This window comes from Lepidochelys kempii, chromosome 1 (assembly GCF_965140265.1).
Source record: "Lepidochelys kempii isolate rLepKem1 chromosome 1, rLepKem1.hap2, whole genome shotgun sequence".
Classification (NCBI taxonomy): Eukaryota; Metazoa; Chordata; order Testudines; family Cheloniidae; genus Lepidochelys; species Lepidochelys kempii.
Window position 1 is genome coordinate 230,824,663 of NC_133256.1, and position 20,496 is coordinate 230,845,158.

A 20,496-nucleotide genomic window follows, 5' to 3' on the forward strand; every position below is an offset into this window, starting at 1 on the left:
AACCCAGAATACAAAGTGTACAGTGCTCACTTTACGTTATTATTTTTCTTACAAATATTTTTCACTGTAAAAATTATAAACAAAAGAAACCGTATTTTTCAATTCAACTGATACAAGTACTGAAGTGCAATCTCTTTGTCGTGAAAGTGTAACTTACAAATGTAGATTTTTTTTGTTACATAGCTGCACTCAAAAACAAAACAATGTAAAACTTCAGAGCCTACAAGTCCACTCAGTCCTACTTCTTGTTCAGCCTATTGCTAAGACAAACAAGTTTGTTTACATTTACAGGAGATAATGCTGCCCTCTTCCTATTTACAATGTCACCTGAAAGTGAGAACAGGCATTTGCATGGAACTTTTGTAGCTGGCATTGCAAAGTATTTAGGTGTCATATATGCTAAATGTTCATATGCCCCTTCATGCTTCGGCCACCATTCCAGAGGACATGCTTCCATGGTGATGACACTCCTTAAAAAAATAATGCGTTAATTAAATTTGTGACTGAACTCCTTGGGGGAGAACTGTATGTCCCCTGCTCTGTTTTACCTGCATTCTGCCATATATTTCATGTTCTAGAAGTCTCGGATGATGGCCCAGCACATGTTGTTCATTTTAAGAACATTTTCACTGAAGATCTGACAAAATGCAAAGAGGGTACCAATGTGAGATTTCTAAAGATAGCTACAGCACTCGACCCAAGGTTTAAGAATCTGAAGTGCCTTTCAAAATCTGAGAGGGACGAGGTGCAGAGCATGCTTTCAGAAGTCTTAAAAGAGCAACACTCCAATGCGGAAACTACAGAACCCAAACCACCAAAAAAGAAAATCAGTCTTCTGCTGGTGGCATCTGACTCAGATAATGAAAATGAACATGCGTCGGTCCACGCTGCTTTGGATTGTTATCGAGCAGAACCCGTCACCAGCATGGATGCATGTCCCTTGGAATGGTGGTTGAATCATGAGGGGACACATGAATCTTTGTTAGTCTCTAAGGTGCCACAAGTACTCCTTTTCTTTTTATGAATCTTTAGCACATCTGGCACGTAAATATCTTGCAATGCCGGCTACAACACTGCCATGCCAACACCTGTTCTCACTTTCATGTGACATTGTAAACAAGAAGCGGGTAGTATTATCTCCTGCAAATGTAAACAAACTTGTTTGTCTGAGTGATTGGCTGAACAAGAAGTAGGACTGAGTGGACTTGCAAGCTCTAAAAGTTTACATTGTTTTATTTTTGAATGCAGTTATTTTTGTACATAATTCTACATTTGTAAATTCAACTTTCATGATAAAGAGATTGCATTACAGTACTTTTATTAGGTGAATTGAAAAATACTATTTCTTTTGGGGGTTTTTATAGTGCAAATACTTGTAATCAAAAATAAATATAAAGTGAGCACTGTACACTTCGTATTCTGTGTTGTAATTGAAATCAATATATTTGAAAATGTAGAAAACATCCAAAAATAAATGGTATTCTGTTATTGTTTAACAGTGTGATTAATTGTGATTAATTTTTTTAATTGCTTGACAGCCCTAGCCTGAACCAAAGCCCCAGGTAAGAACACTCACGAAATCAAAGAAGATCAGCTCCAGATCCAAACTTTGCAGATGCTCACTCTGTAACTCAGAACACTGGAGAAAATTCAGATGTGGAATTGACATTTCATCTTCAGTCAATGGAAGCAGTAGCAGGCTCCTGAACTTCACAGCTTGGACCTAATTACAATGTATTCTCAGCCTGTTAGAAGATTCCTAATTTAATTACATTCCTTTGCAGCTTCTCCATTACACTCAAGGTTTAGCATACAACAGGAGTTGTAAAAAGAGTATAGTGTAATTGATAACAGATGAGATTAAAAATGTCATCCTTAAAGACAAAACAAAAGCAAACTAACACATTTATGCATTACAAAAGAATTGAACGTTTGTAGCCTAACATCACTCTGTGAAGTATTAATAACCCTGTTACTTGTCAGGCCCCTTGCCAGTGCCTCCTCCGGGCAGGAAGGTGCCTGCAGGTGCCCAGTCTCAGTTTCCCCCCTTCTCCAGGTCACTGCAAATACTCCTCAAACACTATCCTGGGCAGAGGATCCCTCGTTATGGGATAATTCATTATTACCTGGCTCAAGGATTTAAACTCAAGTGCCATACTGTAACTCAAACCACCTCATGCTCTGTCACCTTTTTCACTCTTGACTTTCTTCAGGCTCTAGTCTTCCTTGAAACAATGGAATAACAATGTCCACCCACCCTGGGCTTAATAAAATCTCATGTCCCTCTTGGATTCTTTCCCAGCTTCCTGCCCTTTGCCCAGGATAGTTGCCGCAGGGGCACTCCCCTGGGTCTTTCTCTTGTTCCAGAGTCTCCTTCTCCCACGACCCAGGCATCCTGACTTGTAGCCAGTATCTCTTTTCTAGGGTGCAGCGAAAGCCCCATGTTTGTTCTCTCAATCACTTTCCTGATTTGTCCATGTTCCTTCCAATATAGCCCAACTGGGAGTCAGCGGACCAGTCACAGATGCACTGGCCTCTTCCTTCATAAGGGGGCAGTGCCACCTTGTGACAATCCCCATTTTACAAATGGAGAAACTGAGGCACAGAGAGTTTAAATGAATTGCCCAGTGATCATGTGGCAGAGCTGAGAATAAAATCCAGCAATCTGACTCCTAGGACCAAATTCTCAGCTGATGTAAATGGCTGCAATTTATTTACACGAGCTGAGGATCTGGAACCTAGTCTTCTGTTCTTACTATCTCATACAAGGTGTTGCATTTATAAAGGACTGATCCTGCAAAGTGCTGACCACCTCCTGGGTGGTGTGGAGGGTGGGGGTACCACAATTCCCATGGGAATTCCAGGTCCTTTTCTCCACTCAGGAGGTTCTCCACACTTTGTAGGATTGAGCCATAGCTTGTAAAGTACTTTGGGGTCCTTTGCGATGAAAAGCGTCTACATAACTGTAATGTAAGATGTTATCATCTTTGTGAATACATTACCTTCAGTTCATTATCACGTAGAGATTTAATAAAAGGGTGACTACTCCATTCTTAACCTTAATCTAAAATGAAGAAAGGCAATCCACCTGATTCCCTTTTAAAGCTGCCAATTTGCTCTGAGCAATTACTCCTGTGGAAAGTCCCTTTGTGTTCTTTTTGTAGTCCATGTAGATTCCTCCACTGGGCAGGAGAGTGAGATAATTATTCTATCAGATCCATCAATCTGTTGATGGAAAGTCCCTTTGTGTTCTTTTTGTAGTCCATGTAGATTCCTCCACTGGGCAGGAGAGTGAGATAATTATTCTACAGCGTCAGATCCATCAATCAAGCTGATGTCTGTTACCCCAAGTTTTACAAGAATTACCCTAATGGCTTTTTCCTGACATCTTAATTTGGAGGTGAGCCATATCATTGTGATTATAGCCTACTCTTATCCCACTGCCAAGTGGCCTTAGTGAGGTCATTAGAGCTAGGAGTACTGAAACCTGGTCTACACTGTGAAGTTAGGTCAATGTAAGTCACCTTGTGTCAACCTAGTTGTGCGTGTGTCTACACTCAAATTTGTCTCTCGCTGCTGTAAGCACACCATTACAGCGATGCAGTAACAACACCTCACTGCACAGCATTGAAGCCACGGTTGATGTAATAGTGCAGAGCTGCGAAGGCTCCATGTTTCTGTCAGAGAGGATGAACAGCGCCACATGGGATTGTGGGATTTTAAAAAAGGTGTGAAAACTATGGAATGGAAAAGGGTGCACGACGGGAACTTGACCCCTTGCTCCCAGTCACCCCTGCACAGCTCTTTTCTGCCACCTATACATTGCTTTTTGGGACATTTTGGCAATGTTGTGGGTGATGGCAGGTTGTACACTGGGTTACCTCCCCAGGGTGTACTCCACTATGCATCACCACACGCACTCCTAGGGAGTACATATAGCACTGATGCAAGGAGCCAAGTATGCACGAGTGATCTACTAATTGCAGCAGATGTCAGAACTATTCTTTGAGTGTATTGTGTGACAATATAATGATCTTGAAACATCAGCCTGATGCTTTGATGGTGCTCTTTGACACAGTCATTTTAAGGATGGAGTCTGGTACAACCCAATCTTAGAAATATTTAAAAAGCATCTTATCTAAATGGCATGAGGCTCTCATCAGGGTCAATTTTTGCTTAAATGAAAAGTGATGTCATTGTGAATTTAACTGAAAAGTATTCCCATACAATACCTCTGAGTTGTTATTAGGTCATATTGTAAGACATATATTAAAGTACAGGTAAAGTACTGTTAGAAATTTGATGAAGAGTTAGAAAACAAAATGCAGATTAAATAGTAAATTTTTACTGTGGTGAAAGATTAACAGTGGAGTGCCTGAAGGATCTGTGTACTACAACGTGGTGTTTATTAATGAAATGGAAAAGAGGGAGAGCAATAAGGTGACTACCTTTGCAGATGACACAATAATTTAGCCCAGATGAAACTAGAGAAGACTGAAGAATTTCAGAAGGATCTAACAAATGTAGGCAGACAGACATTATGATAGCAGATGAAATTTACTGTTGTCAAATGCAAGATAATGAACTTTGGAAGGAATAAGTTAACTGCCCTTAACCATTGCTGAGTTCTAAATTAATTGTAACCAGTCAGGAAAAATACTTAGTCATTGTTGTGGCAGCTCAGTGAAAATCTCTGCTTAATGTACAGCAGCAGTCGAAAAGGTAAATCATGTTAGGACATATAAGGAAGTGGATAGAAAATAATAGGAATTCTATTTTGGGAGGTTTATTAATTTCATTTGGGATGGGTTATTTTTAGCAATTTTGAGTTTTATGTAGATGTCCAAAAACTAGTTGTTTGGGGGCTTTTTATTTGTAATACAGTGTAATGAGTAATCTCTTTGTAATATTCCTTAGTGCACATAAGCATAACACTGTTTCAAACAGCACTATGTTAAAGCACACTAAGGAACTGTTAGTGCACACCATCTAGGTCTACACAGATCAATTAATTTGCAACGCGTTAGTGCACTTCAGAAATCACACTCCCGCAATCTACACTACTGCTCCATGTAGATGAGACAAATAGTTAAATACAAATAACCATTTCCAGTGTTTTCCTGGTGTTTATTGTTTAAACACTTCTTTCTTAGTTACTTTCTTTAAATCAAGAGTGCTATGGTTTCATTCGTAGATAAACCAAAGTTATGACCACAGCTAGAATACTGTATTCAGTCCTGGTCATCTTATCTAAAAAAAAAAATACTGCAGAAATAAATGTGTCCAGAGATGGTAATTTAGATGATTAGATGAGAACTTTTAAATTGAAAAGATTAGGACTGTGGTTTAGAAATGTATAAAAGGAAACATGAGAGAGACAAGATAAATTATGGTATAGAGAAGGTAAATTGTGTGTTCCTATTTACCCTTTCTCCTGATATAGGAAACAAAGGGACATTAAATAAAATTAAAATTAAAAACAAATAAAAGGAAACTCTTCCACTCAATGCATAATTAATCTTAGGAACGCATTTCTACAATATGCATTTGAGGCCAAGAGCTATCCTATGAGGATGTTATTCCATAATTGTCCACTATAGTGTTTCTTGTACCCTTCTTTGAAGCATCTGGAGTGGTACTGGCCACTCTCATCTATGGGATACTGGACTAGCTGGACAAATGGTTCGCCTTGCTATTAGAATTCCAATGTTTCTAAATTCAGTCTTGGATTCCACAGCCCAACATAAAAAGATGCACATTTCACAAAAGAGAATACTTTCCACTCTATAATGTTATGTAATAGGTGTGTTTGTGTCTAAAAATATTCTATATCTGAAAGGGACCATGAAAGATTAGCTGCATGTCAAGATACCTGCCAATGGGTGGTTTTGTTTTAGGTTTGTTGGTTACTGTTTTTTTTAATCCCGGTAGGTAATTGATCATAAACATAACCAGACCTGGGGATCAGATTATAATAATAATTCTTTGCCCCTTTCATATGAGGATCTCAAACCACTGGAACAAGATTAATTAACAATTAGTCTCACAAACGCCCTTATGAATTAGATATTATTAAACTGAGGCACAGAGAAATTGTGCTACTTTCCCAAGGTCACACAGCAAATCAATGGCAGAGCCAGTTATAGCCCTCAGGATTCCACCTGACACCTACTCATCTTCTCTAACCACTAGGTCACCTCCTTTCAAAATACAATTTCTTTCTTATTCCTCCAGAGGATGTTTTTTCCCAGGCGATCATGCAGCTGTCCTTGACTCAGCTCCCATCTCTGTATGTACAAAAAAGTGACATGTGACCAAGATTTTTTCAGATGTGAAAAATCTGTGTTTCTTACAGTGTGCATTTTAAGTAAATAGTGGAGAGCTGAAGTTGGTCTGAATGTGTTGTATGTACACTAGGTTAGAAGCAGTGCTTCTCAGGGACTGGCAATCACTTAAAGCCATATTCTGCCTTGTGTATGCAGACCTGTCCTCTGGAAATCTATTGGAGCCACATGTGCACAGCCAAGGACAGAACATGCCTCTGATGGGGTTTTTGGAATCTTTCTAATAAGAAGCACAGTATAAGTCTGCAAACATTATTGCTAATAATGAACACAGAGCCTGAGCACAAAGCCTATATAAGAACTCCTATTGACCTCAACAGGGTTTGAATCAAGGCTCTATATCCTATGCCTAGTGAGTGCTCTAGCATTAGCACCATCACTGTAATGATTTCACACCTGTTTTCAGGGGTCCAAGAATTAGGTTTTAAATTTCCAAATAATTATTTAAAGCAACAATCAAAGAATGCTTCTTAGCCACCTTGGCTTTGTCATTGGTATATTTGTATACTGACTGGAAGCTGGTGTTCAGTTATAGATTACAAGGTCATGATGATATCAGCCTCTTGGCACAAAATTTTGGCAGAAATGTCGGTTCCCCTTCCAGTTTCAGTATGGAAAACAATACATTAATTTGATATATAATCTTGTTAGAGTTTAATATATTGGTACATTTAAACATGCCATTGTTTTTCCCCAGTTCAGATCATTTTAGTTTTTGCGATATTTATTAATAATTTTCAAATTGACTAGTGATTTTTTGGATGCCTCCGTGTTGGGGGACTCATCTGGAGACGCTTCAGAGGAGTCTGATTTTCAAAAGATGGGCACTCATCACCTTCTGAAAATGAGGTCTCTCCAAGATATCTAAAATTATTAGTCACTTTTGTCACCCACTAATATTAATAATATATTATTATTTTGCCTAATGGCTTTTGAACTATTGACCTTCAACTTATTCCATTGTCTAGTGTCACTTTTATAAGAAAGGAGCTAGGGGAGTTACTGGGTGGCTCAAAGAATTGGTAAAGACTAAGATTTACCAATATTACTTCTAAGATGCTGCACAGAATTTCTCTCAGAACACTAGTGACTAAAATGTGAATGAGTTGGTGGTCTTCGTCCAGTTCCTAGTGAACAAATGTGCACAGAACTCACACAATCCTCCCAACTGGCTCCCTTGCGGCACTCTCAGCAGAAGGATCAGCAACTGAATGGACAGTTGAATAATCTCTCCAGGTCAGCTGACTGCCATGGCGAATATTTGCATTGCTACTCTATCCGTTCTGTGGCTAACTAAGACTTCAGTCTCCTACACCATTCATGAGCCCTTCAAACATTAAGGGGAAAGAAAAATTAAATTAACTAAATAAGGGCAATTTAGAGAGTATTGGTTTAATACTATATGCACTTACTCTACCTCTAAAACTTACCAGGAATCTTGTTTTTCTTTTGCAGCCTAATTTAGGTGGAGTGATGTACGTAGGTTCTCCTGCACCCACTGGCTCTGCTCTACAGAAGTACTTTGTCAATTCACCTTACATCTTCAGTCTACCAACCCTGACTTCTTTTACACCCACCACTTTCTCTAACACTTAACACAGGATCTATGAATAGGAGTGTGTGTACAAGGAGGGTGGGGGAGCTCCTTAATGCTCTGCAGCAAAAATAGTAATATGTGGGTCATTGCTTCAGGGAATGAGGAGACGAGGTTGTTGAGTGACACTATAGAATTTAAATGTTGTTTCCATGTAGACTGATATGTACCAGAAAGTTTGTTTCACTGACTATTATCATTACATTTTTATTGATTATATATTTGGAATGACTGATAATAGGGTGTATATAATATGTAAAACATTATAGAGAGAGTGTATACTATATATAATGTTTTACATATTATTTATATAATCATTCAGTGTTTTAAAGGGGGGGAAACATTTAACTACCAAAGCAAATACCTTTAAAAAATAACCACCTATTTTGGTTGCACAGGGGAAAAAGATGTTTAAAAGTATCTGCAATGTAATATTTCTTATACTGTGATGATTTATTTCCCCCCTTTTACACAGCTATCAAATCCAGTGGAGGCAGTTGATATATGAAAATGGTTAGGCAAAGTTGGCCCACAAAGGTGTCCTCGAGGCCAGCAGTGGGTAAGGATCATACTATAATGGAATCAAAACAGGGTAGGCAAAACAGGATAGACTGTGACTGCCCTGGTAAGAAGATTCCATTGGTCAAATCTACTCCCAGGACAGTATTCATGTTAACTAAAGATGAGTTTTAGATGCAAAAGACAGATCCTAACTTGCTTCAGATTTGGGAATGTTAACATGCTGGCTTTTGATTCAGCCAATTACAAGGATAGGAGTCTGCTTTAAAATTTTGGATCCATATATAGATCCAAATGTCCTCAAAATTTGGCATATTTGGATTCAAATTTCATTTCATTTCCATCTCCAGTGAAAACAGGGAGAAACTTACCCAAAACTTCTTCCACAGACATCCATCTCTTGTATACTGTTTTAAAATCTAACCTAAATTTGGGGATATTTTCCCACTGCCTGGATTAGAAAATCACAAATTATGAATATATTAATAACTCCCACCAAAAACAGCCTTCCAGAGCCTTTCTCAGTAGCCTGGTGGCAAGATATTGCCTGACGTAGAGGAGCAGTGTCTGGTTTCCTGTTTACTAGATGGTGGAAAATGAAGGAAGAGTTTGTGAAGTTGGAGGCTGCATCCCCAGGGGAGCAATGCTGACCTACTGGCTCTTTAGATTGTAATGGTTAATCTGTGCAAACTGGACACCATTAAATTAGGCTTGAATAAAGACTGGGAGTGGATGGGTCATTACACAGAGTAAAAACTATTTCCCCATGCTAATTCCCCCACCACACACTGTTACTCACACCTTCTTGTCAACTGCTTGAAATGGGCCATCCTGATTATCACTACAAAAGGTTTTTTTCTCCTGCTGATAATAGCCCACCTAATTAATTGGTCTTGTTACAGCTGGCAACACCCATTTTTTCATGTTTTCTGTGTATATATATCTTCCTACTGTATTTTCCACTGTATGCATCTGATGAAGTGGGTTTTAGCCCATGAAAGTTTATGCCCAAATAAATGTGTTAGTCTCTAAGGTGCCACAAGTACTCCTCATTTTTTAATCAAAGAAGAGAGGTTCACAAGCTGTGAGTTGGGACCCCCCAGAGGTGAGGGGAAAGTCAGCTGAAATTGTCTGGGATAACGTGATGAGTTCCCGGTCCCGTTCTTCCTCTGAAGTCAGATTTTTCTAAGCCACTTGCATCTGGGTCCTCAGATTTTACCTCCCCGAGTCTCACAAGGTAGCCTACTTTGAAGGCCCCAGAGAGGATACCCAGATGAGTCTGGGAGGAGCAGTTGCATGGGTGTAATCCATGCCTGCTTGGTGTGGCACTTTGTTCCCCTCTAGTGGCAGCTAGCCCAGCTATGGATTGATGAGTCTGCTACAGCCTTGGCTATTAGCCATGTGGCTTTTAGCTTATTCAGTAGAGGTTCATGCACTAAGCTTCAGTGGTCCCAGGTTCAATCCTGCCCACAAATTACCTGGGTCTGTTGGCATTATACAAGGCAGATGAAGAAAAGTAGCCCATTGCAGAATGAAGTCTTGGGCCTCGGAACCAAAGAGAATTAAAGAAACCAGTTATCCATTTTTCAAGCATTCATTGGATTTCTACTTGAACCTTCACAGGGATTCTGAGACTTATTTTTCTGTGTGGCCTTGGGCAAGTCATTTTATCCCTCTTTGCCTCTATTTCCCCATCTGTAAAATGGGGATAATGCTACTTACCCACCTCACAGGGAGTAGGGTGTCTTAATTATTTGTTTGTAAAGTATTTTGAATGTCAAAAAGTTCTATATTAATTCTAAAGCCCAGCTCATCCTCTGTTATCTATTCAGGGACAGGACCCAAACAGATCTCCAAGGATGGGGGGGACTCAAGCAGTTCAATAGCACTGTCCATCCCCAGGGACCCTCAGAAGATGCTTTGTAGGACCAGGATCCATGCAGGGGAGAGGAGGGGCTGGTGCGGGCTAGGGGAGGAGTTGGTGGCTCATGACTGTGGTGACACCAGTCATCCCCTGTCTGACCTTACGGAGATTCCTGAAAAGGTAACACAGTCCCCAGGCTGTATATTATATATTCTGTGGAGTTCCTTTCTCCTGATAGAACAATGTAGAGGGATCTCTGTGACTTGATGCTCATGGAAATTTCTTCTCCTGAGCTCAATCCCATGGGTTTTACCTTGGGAGAGAACAATCTATCCGAACATTATCAGAGAGCCACACCTATCCCAGGATTCCCAGTTCCATATAACCAATGATCTTCATAGGTTCATGGCTCACAACCTATCAGGAAACAGCTATTTCATGCCAATTAACATTTCTTATTATTACCTTTTATAAACATTAAACACTGAGTTTGTCCTTACCATAGTAAACCCTCTTGCCAGATGCTGGGAAATGCTGAGCTGATGTTGAAATCAGTGGGAATTGCAGGTGCTGAGCACCTCTCAGGATCAGACCCTGTACACTGAGGCATTGATGCATGAATGCAATTGGAAAAAAGGACCTAGAGACAGGTTTCCCATAATCATTTTCAAATATGATACCCATTTTTGGGAAACTGGCTTAGCTGCTAATCAAAGAGAACCTGCTCTACTTCCGTAGTGCAGAGTGAGCCACTTGAATGCCTTGTTAATTCCACAAAAGACATCAAGAAAAAGTTTGGTGCCCAGCCTTCAAGTCACATCTGCTTGCGCTGTACTTTTCATTATGCTGTATTCACAGTCTCTGGTTTGTCTGGCCTTTTTTTGGTCTGTCAAATTACTACTGTCTTATGGAAATCAATAAACATAATTTTAAAATCTTTATTGTTCAGTAATTATTATTACAATGTATAAATAATGCCTTGGAAAATGATTTCTAAAAATATATATTATTTCATCTAGAGGGATTTATTTTGTCTTTTCTCATAAAACTTCCTACTTTTTATAATAAAATACATCTGCTTACTTGCAAAGCGCCAGAACCTGGAAACACTTACTACCTGGTGCTGTTCTTACTACAGAGAGTACAGGCTACTGCAAGGGAAAGGAAAGGAGAGTCAAGAAGAGAGTGACAGGACAGACCCAGTTAATCCCTACAAGGTGGCCTCTGGTACCATTTTACAACCATGTTCATTTCTCATGCAAAGCATAGCTAATAACACAGTGAAGTACAGTTTGCAATTGCTGAGTTTCGTTCAGCTCCAGCAGCGACTCTAGGACAGCGCCTCTGTTGGCTACTTAGACTGTAAGCTCTTTGGGGCAGGGACCATCTTTTTCGTCTATGTTTGTGTAGCACCTAGTGCAGTGCCTCCTGGTCCATGGCTAGAGCTTGTAGGTGCTACAGTAAGGCCTGGTCTACACTGGGGGTGAATAACGTAGCTGAAATGATGTACTTAGATCTATTCACCGTGGTGTCTTCACTGCGGTAGGTCGACTGCTGACGCTCCCCTGTCGACTCTACCTGTGCTTCTTGCCCCCTTGGAGTACCAGAGTCGACAGGAAAGCACTGGGGCTCGATTTATCTCGTCTTCACTAGACACGATAAAACAACCCCCTTTGGATCGATCGCTACGGAGGTAAGTGTAGACATGTCCTAAGACATTCTCAAGTGCAGAGTGGGGGAAACTAGCTCATTATTGAGCCTTATTGGGATCCAGGAAGTACTAAAGGATCCCCCCCAGCCTAAGAGGGGGTCCACAGGACCTGGAAAACCAAATAATTATGGGGGACAACTAATGAACAACAGGGACAGGAGTGCGGTCAAAGGGTCAAACGGGAACTGGACAGGGACACCGAGCAGAGAACCCCGGACAGCGCCCACTGCTCCTCGAAGGCGTCAAGGGAGTCAGTGGACGCTGCCCAGAGGAACTCTGCCCGGATACGTGAATGGACGGAGGATCGGAAATAGGCCCCACAGTCACAGGAGACTCCATCGGCCAACCTTCTCACCCTGGTTTTATAGATGGCCACTTTAGCCAGGGCCAGGAGGAGGCTGACCAGGTTTGTTGAGCCTTAGGCACCTTTCCACTACTGTCTCTTTGCTTGTTTTATGCTGTTTATGGAGGATAGTGCATGGTGGGAGGGAATTGGCCTTGGCTACACCTTTCTGTAAGGCCCACTTCTCTAACAGAAAGCCTGATCCAGTACCCCTTGAAGTTACTGGATAAACTCTGATTAATTACAGTGAGTGGTAGATTGAACCCAGAGTGCACAAAACACATGAGCGACCAGTGTGACGTTACTTCCTCCCCCACAGTGCTCCTGATGACAGCATCATGGCAGAACCTTTACCCTAATTTCTGCTAGCTAGAATGCAACCTGTCCACATTTTTTCCTGATATGCACAAACATGATATGGACCCAAGGAGGGAAAGAAATTGTTTAGGGTGGGTCCAGCCGTAACTAAGGGTAAAGGGAGGAAACAGAACAGAGAAACATTTAGGCTGAATATCAAGAAAAACATCCTAACATTGAAGTTGAGTAGGCTGTGGAATAATCTCCCAAAGGAAGTGGTGGAAACCTTATCAATGAGTCATTTCAAACCAGAGAGGACAAAGCACTGAGTGTAGGGAACAGTCATGCACTGGAAGGGAATGGCAAGAATGACCTCAGGGGTCGTTTCCATCTCTAATTTCTATCATCCCTACAGTAATCCATACTGCAGTTTGCTTTTTTATTCTGAAAGAAAATTGGTCTGCAAATACAGTGCAAGCAGTAATGACGCTTCCTAGGAAAAAAATGTTTCTTTGAGCGGAGGAGCCTAGGAAACGCTTTTCAAATCAACTTGGATAACATGAAGTATGTTAATGAGATTTAGAGTAATTTTCTTTTTCATCAACGCTGCCAGAATGTGTGTCTGTCCTGGCAGCAGTTTTCTTGCAAATTGATGAAACATCAGGATGTTCTATCCAGCCAGATTAGAGTAGAGTGTTTCCAGGAATGAGTCTGAAAGGACAGATCCGCAACAGCAGCAGCAAATCAGGATAGCTCTGTTGATTTCAGTGCAGAGCTACACCAGTTTACAGCAGCTAAAGATCTGGTCTATTTACTGTTAAAAATAAAAAGATTCCTTCCATTTTATCCAAAGTTTTGCTAAAAGGAGGCACGATTGCCTTTTCTTTTTATTAAAATCGGCCTACATGGGTAATTATATTTTGCCTTCTGAAAATTCCCTTTGTAGTTTCCTTTGGCCATAGTATTCAGCACCTCCTGCTCCAAAGAGTTGTGAGCCTATATTCTGGTAGATTAGTGTATCAAGTCTGTAAGGCACTTTGGTATCCTTGTGGACAACAGGTGCTATATACATGTAATATTCTTGTCATTTTTTAAAGCTGAACTCATTGGCCCACCTTGGCTATTTTTTTAAATCAATGATTTCAAAATAACAGTAATAATAATGTTACTTGTATATATTATACAATGCTAGTCATGTCACACCATACATCCCTGGAAAGTGCCAAGATACCATGGGGATGGGTGCGGGATAAGAACCTGAACAGAATGTAATTTCTTACCTGAAAGAGTTGAAGACATCCTGAGGCTTGGCTTGAGCTGGTAATTCTTGGTAAGGCAGAGAGAGCTTTTTGGCAGCTTACCACACTAAAGCACACATGTAATGTTGTTCCAGTGGAGACAAGGGTAGATGGGGGGAGGGATAGCTTGGGGGGAGGGATAGCTCAGTGGTTTGAGCATTGGCCTGCTAAACCCAGGGTTGTAAGTTCAATCCTTGAGGGGGCCATTTAGGGATCTGGGCCAAAAAATTGGGGATTGGTCCTGCTTTGTGCAGGGGGTTGGACTAGATGACCTCCTGAGGTCCCTTCCAACCTTGATCTTCTATGATTTTAGTAGATTACTGCTGCCAGTTGCCTGAAGGTTGCTGGCACTCTGTGATGTGAACACCCAAAACAGCCACCGGGGGCACCATCCCAGTCATTACTAACATGAGGCAGAAATGAGCGGGTAAATGGGAGTACTGAATGGAGTAATGCAGAGAGGCACAAAGAGCATTGAGAGGGTCCAGATATACCCAGCTTCTTCTCCTGGACTGAAGAATGTGCTGAAGACCAGATGCTTCCCAAGAGTACCCACCCAATTTTGCCTGACTCTTGGTGCCCTCTGTGGCAGCCTGCATCCTCTGTTATGACAGTGTATGAGAGACATAATACTGCCTACCTGCAGTGGAATTTCCCTGGCATAGACACTGCATAGGCCAGAGCAGCTGTGAGGCTGCCTAATTTACATATAGGGTTGCCAGGCTCTGGTTTTCAACCGGAACACCCAATCGAAAAAGGACCCTGGTGGCTCCGGTCAGCACCACCACAGGGGCCCGGGACTAAGGCAGGCTCCCTGCCTGCCCTAGCTCCACGTGGCTCCTGGAAGCGGCCGCCATGTCCTTCTGGCTCCTAGGCGCATGTGGCTCTGGCTCTGCGCTTTGCCCCCACCCCTAGTGCCGGCTCTGCAGCTCCCATTGGCATGAGGGCAGCAAACGGAGCCTCCCTAGCTGCCTTAGGGCTGCAGGGACCTGGCAGCCACTTCCTGGGAGCCGCGGTAAGCGCTGCTGGAACCTCGCAGCCCAAACCCCCTCCCGAACCCCCAACCCCCTGCCCCATCCCAGAGTCCCCTCCCGCACCCAAAAATCCCTTCCAGAGCCCGCACCATCACCCCACACCCCAACCCTCTGCCCCATCCCGGAGCCCCCTCCTTTACCCCAAACCCCTCATCCCCAGCCCCACCCCAGAGCCTGAACCCCTTGGCCCCAGCCTGGAGTCCCCTCCTGCACTCCAAACCCCTTATTCCTGGTCCCATCCCAGAGCCTGCACCCCCAGCCGAAGTCCTCAACCCCCCATCCCAACCTCCTGTCCCAGCCTGGAGCCCTCTCCTGCACTCTGAACCCCTCATTTCTGGCTTCACCTGGAGCCCGCACCCCCAGCCCAGAGCCCTCACCCCCTCCCACATCCCTACTCCAGCCCGGAGCCCTCTTCTACACCCCAAACCCCTCATCCCCAGCCCCATCCCAGGCCCTGTGCCCCCAGCTGGAGCCCTCATGCCCCTCCTGCACCCCAACCCTCTGCCCCAGCTCGGTGAAAGTGAGTGAGGGTGGGGGAGAGCGAGCGACGGGGGGGTGTGGAGTGAGTGGGGGCGGAGTCTCAGAGAAAGGGCAGGGACAGGGCCTTGGGGCAGGGCAGGGGTGTTTGGTTTTGTGCCATTAGAAAGTTGGCAACCCTATTTACACGAGAGATAAGGTGAGTGAGGTAATATCTTTTAGTGGCCCAATTTCTGTTTATGAGAGACCCATGCTTTTGAGCTACACAAAGCTCTCCTTCAGTCCCAGACCTGAGAAGAGCTCTGTGTAGCTCAAAAGCTGGGCTCTCTCAAGAACAGAATTTGGTTCACTAAAAGCTATTACCTCACCCACCTCACCTCTCTGATAGTCTGGGACTGACCTGGCTACAACAATATTTCATACAACAATATCATGATTTACACTCAGCTGTTTTGTTCCCTGATCAGTCCAGAATCCCCCTAGCTGTGTGCTCTGGCTTAAATCTGCCTTTGCCCTGAGCCGTACCTGTGTTTGTTGCACCACTTGGAGGCATACAAAATATTGCCTCAATCTTTGGCTTTGAGGGGATTTCTCCAGCCTCCGTACCACCTCCAAAATCTCAAGACTTTTGGCTGTGGATACCCCAATCCTGGCAGATGCGACATTAATGTGACATTAAATAGAATAGAAGAGCTCTAAACAGATGGAGCCTGTCCAGGCAGGCCCCCAAAGAAGATAATTCTTGAGCTCATTGTTTTGGTTCACTTTAAATTTGGGACCCGTCTTGATTAAAAGCTGTTTCAAGTCTTTTTTTCCCCTCTCTCATGGCTGAGATAGTACGTGCAGGCAGGGGCTGGTGTCAGCCAAGAGGATGGTGTCATCCAGGCTTTTCAATAGTGTAGGCAGTTGCACGGCTCTCACCAGTTCCCATTGCCACATGGAGGAACAAGGGGAAGAAAGCCAGCTTCCCTCTGTGCCTGAAAGGGTTAAAGAAAAGAGACTGTCCCCATCCCATCAGCAGCTCCCTCACCCCATGGCAGATGAGGGGAAGAAGAATATGCCTGTGAGCCTGACTGAGCCCTGGTCTACACTAGGAATTGAGGTCGAATTTAGCAGCGTTAAGTCGATTTAACCCTGCACCCATCCATACAACGAAGCCCTTTTTTTCAACTTAAAGGGCTCTTAAAATCGATTTCCTTACTCCATCCCGACAAGGGGATTAACGCTGAAATCGGCCTTGCCGGGTCAAATTTGGTGTACTGTGGACGCAATTAGATGGTATTGGCCTCTGGGAGCTATCCCAGAGTGCTCTATTGTGACCGCTCTGCACAGCACTCTCAACTCAGATGCACTGGCCAGGTAGACAGGAAAAGGCCCGCGAACTTTTGAATTTCAAAAGTTTGGCCAGCGTGGCAAGCTGCAGGTGAGTGCAGAGCTCATCAGCAGAGGTGACCATGATGGAGTCCCAAAATCGCAAAAGAGCTCCAGCATGGACCGAATGGGAGGTACGGGATCTGATCGCTATATGGGGAGAGGAATCCATGCTATCAGAACTCCGTTCCAGTTTTCGAAATACCAAAACATTTGTCAAAATCTCCCAGGGCATGAAGGACAGAGGCCATAACAGGGATCCGAAGCAGTGCTGCATGAAACTTAAGGAGCTGAGGCAAGCCTACCAGAAAACCAGAGAGGCAAACGGCTGCTCCGGGTCAGAGCCCCAAACATGCTGCTTCTATGATGAGCTGCATGCCATTTTAGGGGGTTCAGCCACCACTACCCCAACCATGTTGTTTGACTCCTTCAAAGGAGATGGAGGCAACACAGAAGCAGGTTTTGGGGACAAGGAAGATGATGATGATGATGAAGAAGTTGTAGATAGCTCACAGCAAGCCAGCGGAGAAACCACTTTTCCCGACAGCCAGGAACTGTTTCTCACCCTGGACCTGGAGCCAGTACCCCCCCGAACCCACCAAAGGCTGCCTCCTCGACCCGCCAGGCGGAGAAGGGACCTCTGGTGAGTGTACCTTTTAAAATAGTATACATGGTTTAAAAGTAAGCATGTTTAATGATTAATTTGCCCTGGCATTCGCGGCTCTCCTGGATGTACTCCCAAAGCCTTTGCAAAAGGTTTCTGGGGAAGGCAGCCTTATTCCGTCCACCATGGTAGGACACTTTACCACTCCAGGCCAGTAGCATGTACTCAGGAATCACTGTAGAACAAAGCATTGCAGTGTATGTTTGCTGGCATTCAAACAACATCCGTTCTTTATCTCTCTGTGTTATCCTCAGGAGAGTGATCTCATTCATGGTCACCTGGTTGAAATAGGGTGCTTTTCTTAAGGGGACATTCAGAGGTGTCCGTTCCTGCTGGGCTGTTTGCCTGTGCCTGAACAGAAATGTTCCCCGCTGTTAGCCACGGGGAGGGGCTAGCCACGCGGTGGGGGGAGGCAAAATGCGACCTTGGAACGAAAGCACATGTGCTATGTATGTAATGTTAACAGCAAGGTTTACCGTGAAAGAGTGTACCCATTATTCTATAAAATGTGTCTTTTTAAATACCACTGTCCCTTTTTTTTTCTCCACCAGCTGCATGTGTTTCAAGGATCACAGGATCTTCTCCTTCCCAGAGGCTATGGACCTATTGATGCCCTACAAGTGGAGGCAGGCAGCGAGAATCTTTGGGGCACTTGTGGGATTGGGCCCTGGGATGGAGACTGGAACCTGGGGCGGGGGTTGTACTAGCCCCTTTCCCTGCTCTCTCCTCAGTTTCCCTGCCCACCCCTCAGTGAGAATCATGATGAAGTGGGTTTTAGCCCACGAAAGCTTATGCCCAAATAAATTTGTTAGTCTCTAAGCTGCAACAAGGACTCCTCGTTGTTATTGCTAGTTAATTTGCTTTACATCATTTCACTGGCAACAGTGCACTCTTGTGGCCAAGTAAGGATGTGTCAGAAGAGCTATATTTAAATGTGTGATGCCGCACTCCAGTTTCAGTGACATCTGTTAGTTCATCTCTTTCATTTTCATAAAGATGTGAAATTTCACGCTTCCAGCTTGCGACTGGGTTTATAATTTGACAAATAATTTTTTTTAAATCATGTCATTATGAAGCATTACCACCCATACATTAACGCCTTAGTACAAAGCCCCGCTGAGAGCCAACTTTCCAGTGTAATTTTCCTGCATGTCTGCCAAACAGTCCATGGAAAGAACCATCTGTGATATCTTATGGGGGCATTTCTCGGTCATAGCTTCCAAAGGGTAACTAAAAACTCTGCTGTAAAACATAAGCCATCAGCACACATTGCGTGGGTTTTCACATAAGAGTTTTTAGAACAAATGATAACATGCACTCTTTGGTCTTATACTTTTAGATTCCATCTGTATCTTGAACTAATCAGACCCCCTGGCAAAATTAAGGTCTTATATGAATTATGTCTCTCACGATCCAATTTATACTTAAAGACTATTCTTTGTGAAGGAACTTTGCTGCTTTACAGTACATTGGATAGGAACAGTCCATTAAAGTTTGTCTAGTGGATAAGGCAACATCTTGGGTAAACAAGTTCCTGATTACATTATAATTTTTAACAGTGAGGGTAATTAATCATTGGAACAACCTACCAAGGGACGTGGTGGGTTCTCCATCTTTTCATGTCATCAGATCAAGCCTGGATGCCCTTCTGGAAGATACGCGTTAGTCAAACACAAGTTATTGGGCTCAGTACAAGAGTAAGTGGCTGAAAGTCTATGGTCTGTGCTAGACAGCAGGTCAGACTACATAATCTAATGGTCCCTTCTGGCCTCAAAAATCTATGAAAAATTCCCCCAAGTGCAGGAGTATTATGGGAAAATTCCAAGTCGGTCCATTACCCTTCTATTACTTAAACTCCTCCTATGGCTATAAGAGTGTTTCTGTGCACTCTTGAGTAGCTGCATTTTATTTTCTTGGTAGCTTTCTAAAAAAGAGATCCTCTAGCTATTGGGCTTGATGCAGGAAGTACTAAGGGAAATTCTCTATTCTGAGTTATGTCATAGTCCCTTCCAGCCTTTAAATCTGTGAATCTATGATTACAGTGGTCTTCTCAGCGTGTGCGCAATGTTCGTCAGGTGGCACGTGACCAGGATTCATCACCAAATTTGGCCCAGTGGCTGGATCATTAGCTTGCCCAGGCCAGGTACTGACGGAGAGCGCAACATGAACGCAGATCCATGCCCTCCAGTCCAGTGGTGAACAAGGTAATTCCATGGCCCAGATTCTGCCACTCTTATGCATGTTGGATAATCTCTTACTCGGTGAATCACATGGGACAATTGAAATCAGTGGGGCGATTTGCAGAGCAAGGTACTACTTAGTATAAGCAGGAGTACCAGAATTTGGCCCTATCTATTTTTTATTTCCCACTAGTAACAAAATCTATAGTTCCAGTTGGGTTACACTACCAATTTTAATCTCACATTTTTGGTCGTTCTAACTTTCTGACTCACATTTTGTTTTGGATTGAGTTTTGCTTGCTTGGGCTCAGCACAAAAGTTCATTTTGGGTAGAAGGAAATTTACGAAAATTCAGTTCAGGTGGGTTTTTTTCTTGAACCCTTTGTGGTGAAGCAGAGAAATCATCCACCAGCACAGAAGGGGTTAAAGAGAGCCTTTGGGCCCACCTAGCCCCGCCCTGTAATACTTGCAGTCAGTATCAGGCCAGATGGAGAGAGAAGAGGGCTGGCTAGATGAGGATGGGAGCTGTGGTGAAAGCTCTCTTTAGCTGGTCAAAGGTGGCTTGAGTCTCAGGAGACCAGACAAACCGGACTCCCAGAGGAGCACCATCGTAGGGGCTACAGGGTGGGAAAACCCCTTGATAAAATGCTAGTAAAAGTTGGCAAAACCAAGGAATCGTTGTACTCGTCACCCATCCCTCAGGAGTGCCCACTTGGAGATGGCAGGTAACTTATTTGGCTCCACTGTCAGCCCTTCAGGGAAAACAATGTACCTCAGGAACTCAATTGTGCTCTGGTCAA

General features: G+C 43.2%; 1 protein-coding gene across 10 annotated transcripts in view; it reads left to right on the plus strand.

Moving 5' to 3' along the window:
* Window positions 1-11,190, plus strand: part of LMNTD1 (lamin tail domain containing 1) — a 295,913-nt gene extending 284,723 nt beyond the window's left edge. For 7 of the 10 annotated variants that reach the window (XM_073317668.1, XM_073317740.1, XM_073317684.1 and 4 more), the window contains one exon: window positions 7,800-11,190. In XM_073317668.1, the coding sequence (XP_073173769.1) occupies window positions 7,800-7,940 (141 nt within the window). In that variant the 3' untranslated portion in view covers window positions 7,941-11,190. Of the gene's footprint in view, window positions 1-3,164; window positions 3,210-3,261; window positions 3,401-7,799 lie in introns of those variants that run through there. The other 3 variants (XR_012155637.1, XR_012155635.1, XM_073317731.1) reach the window with 3 other exon arrangements.
* The last annotated feature ends 9,306 nt before the right edge of the window (window positions 11,191-20,496 follow it).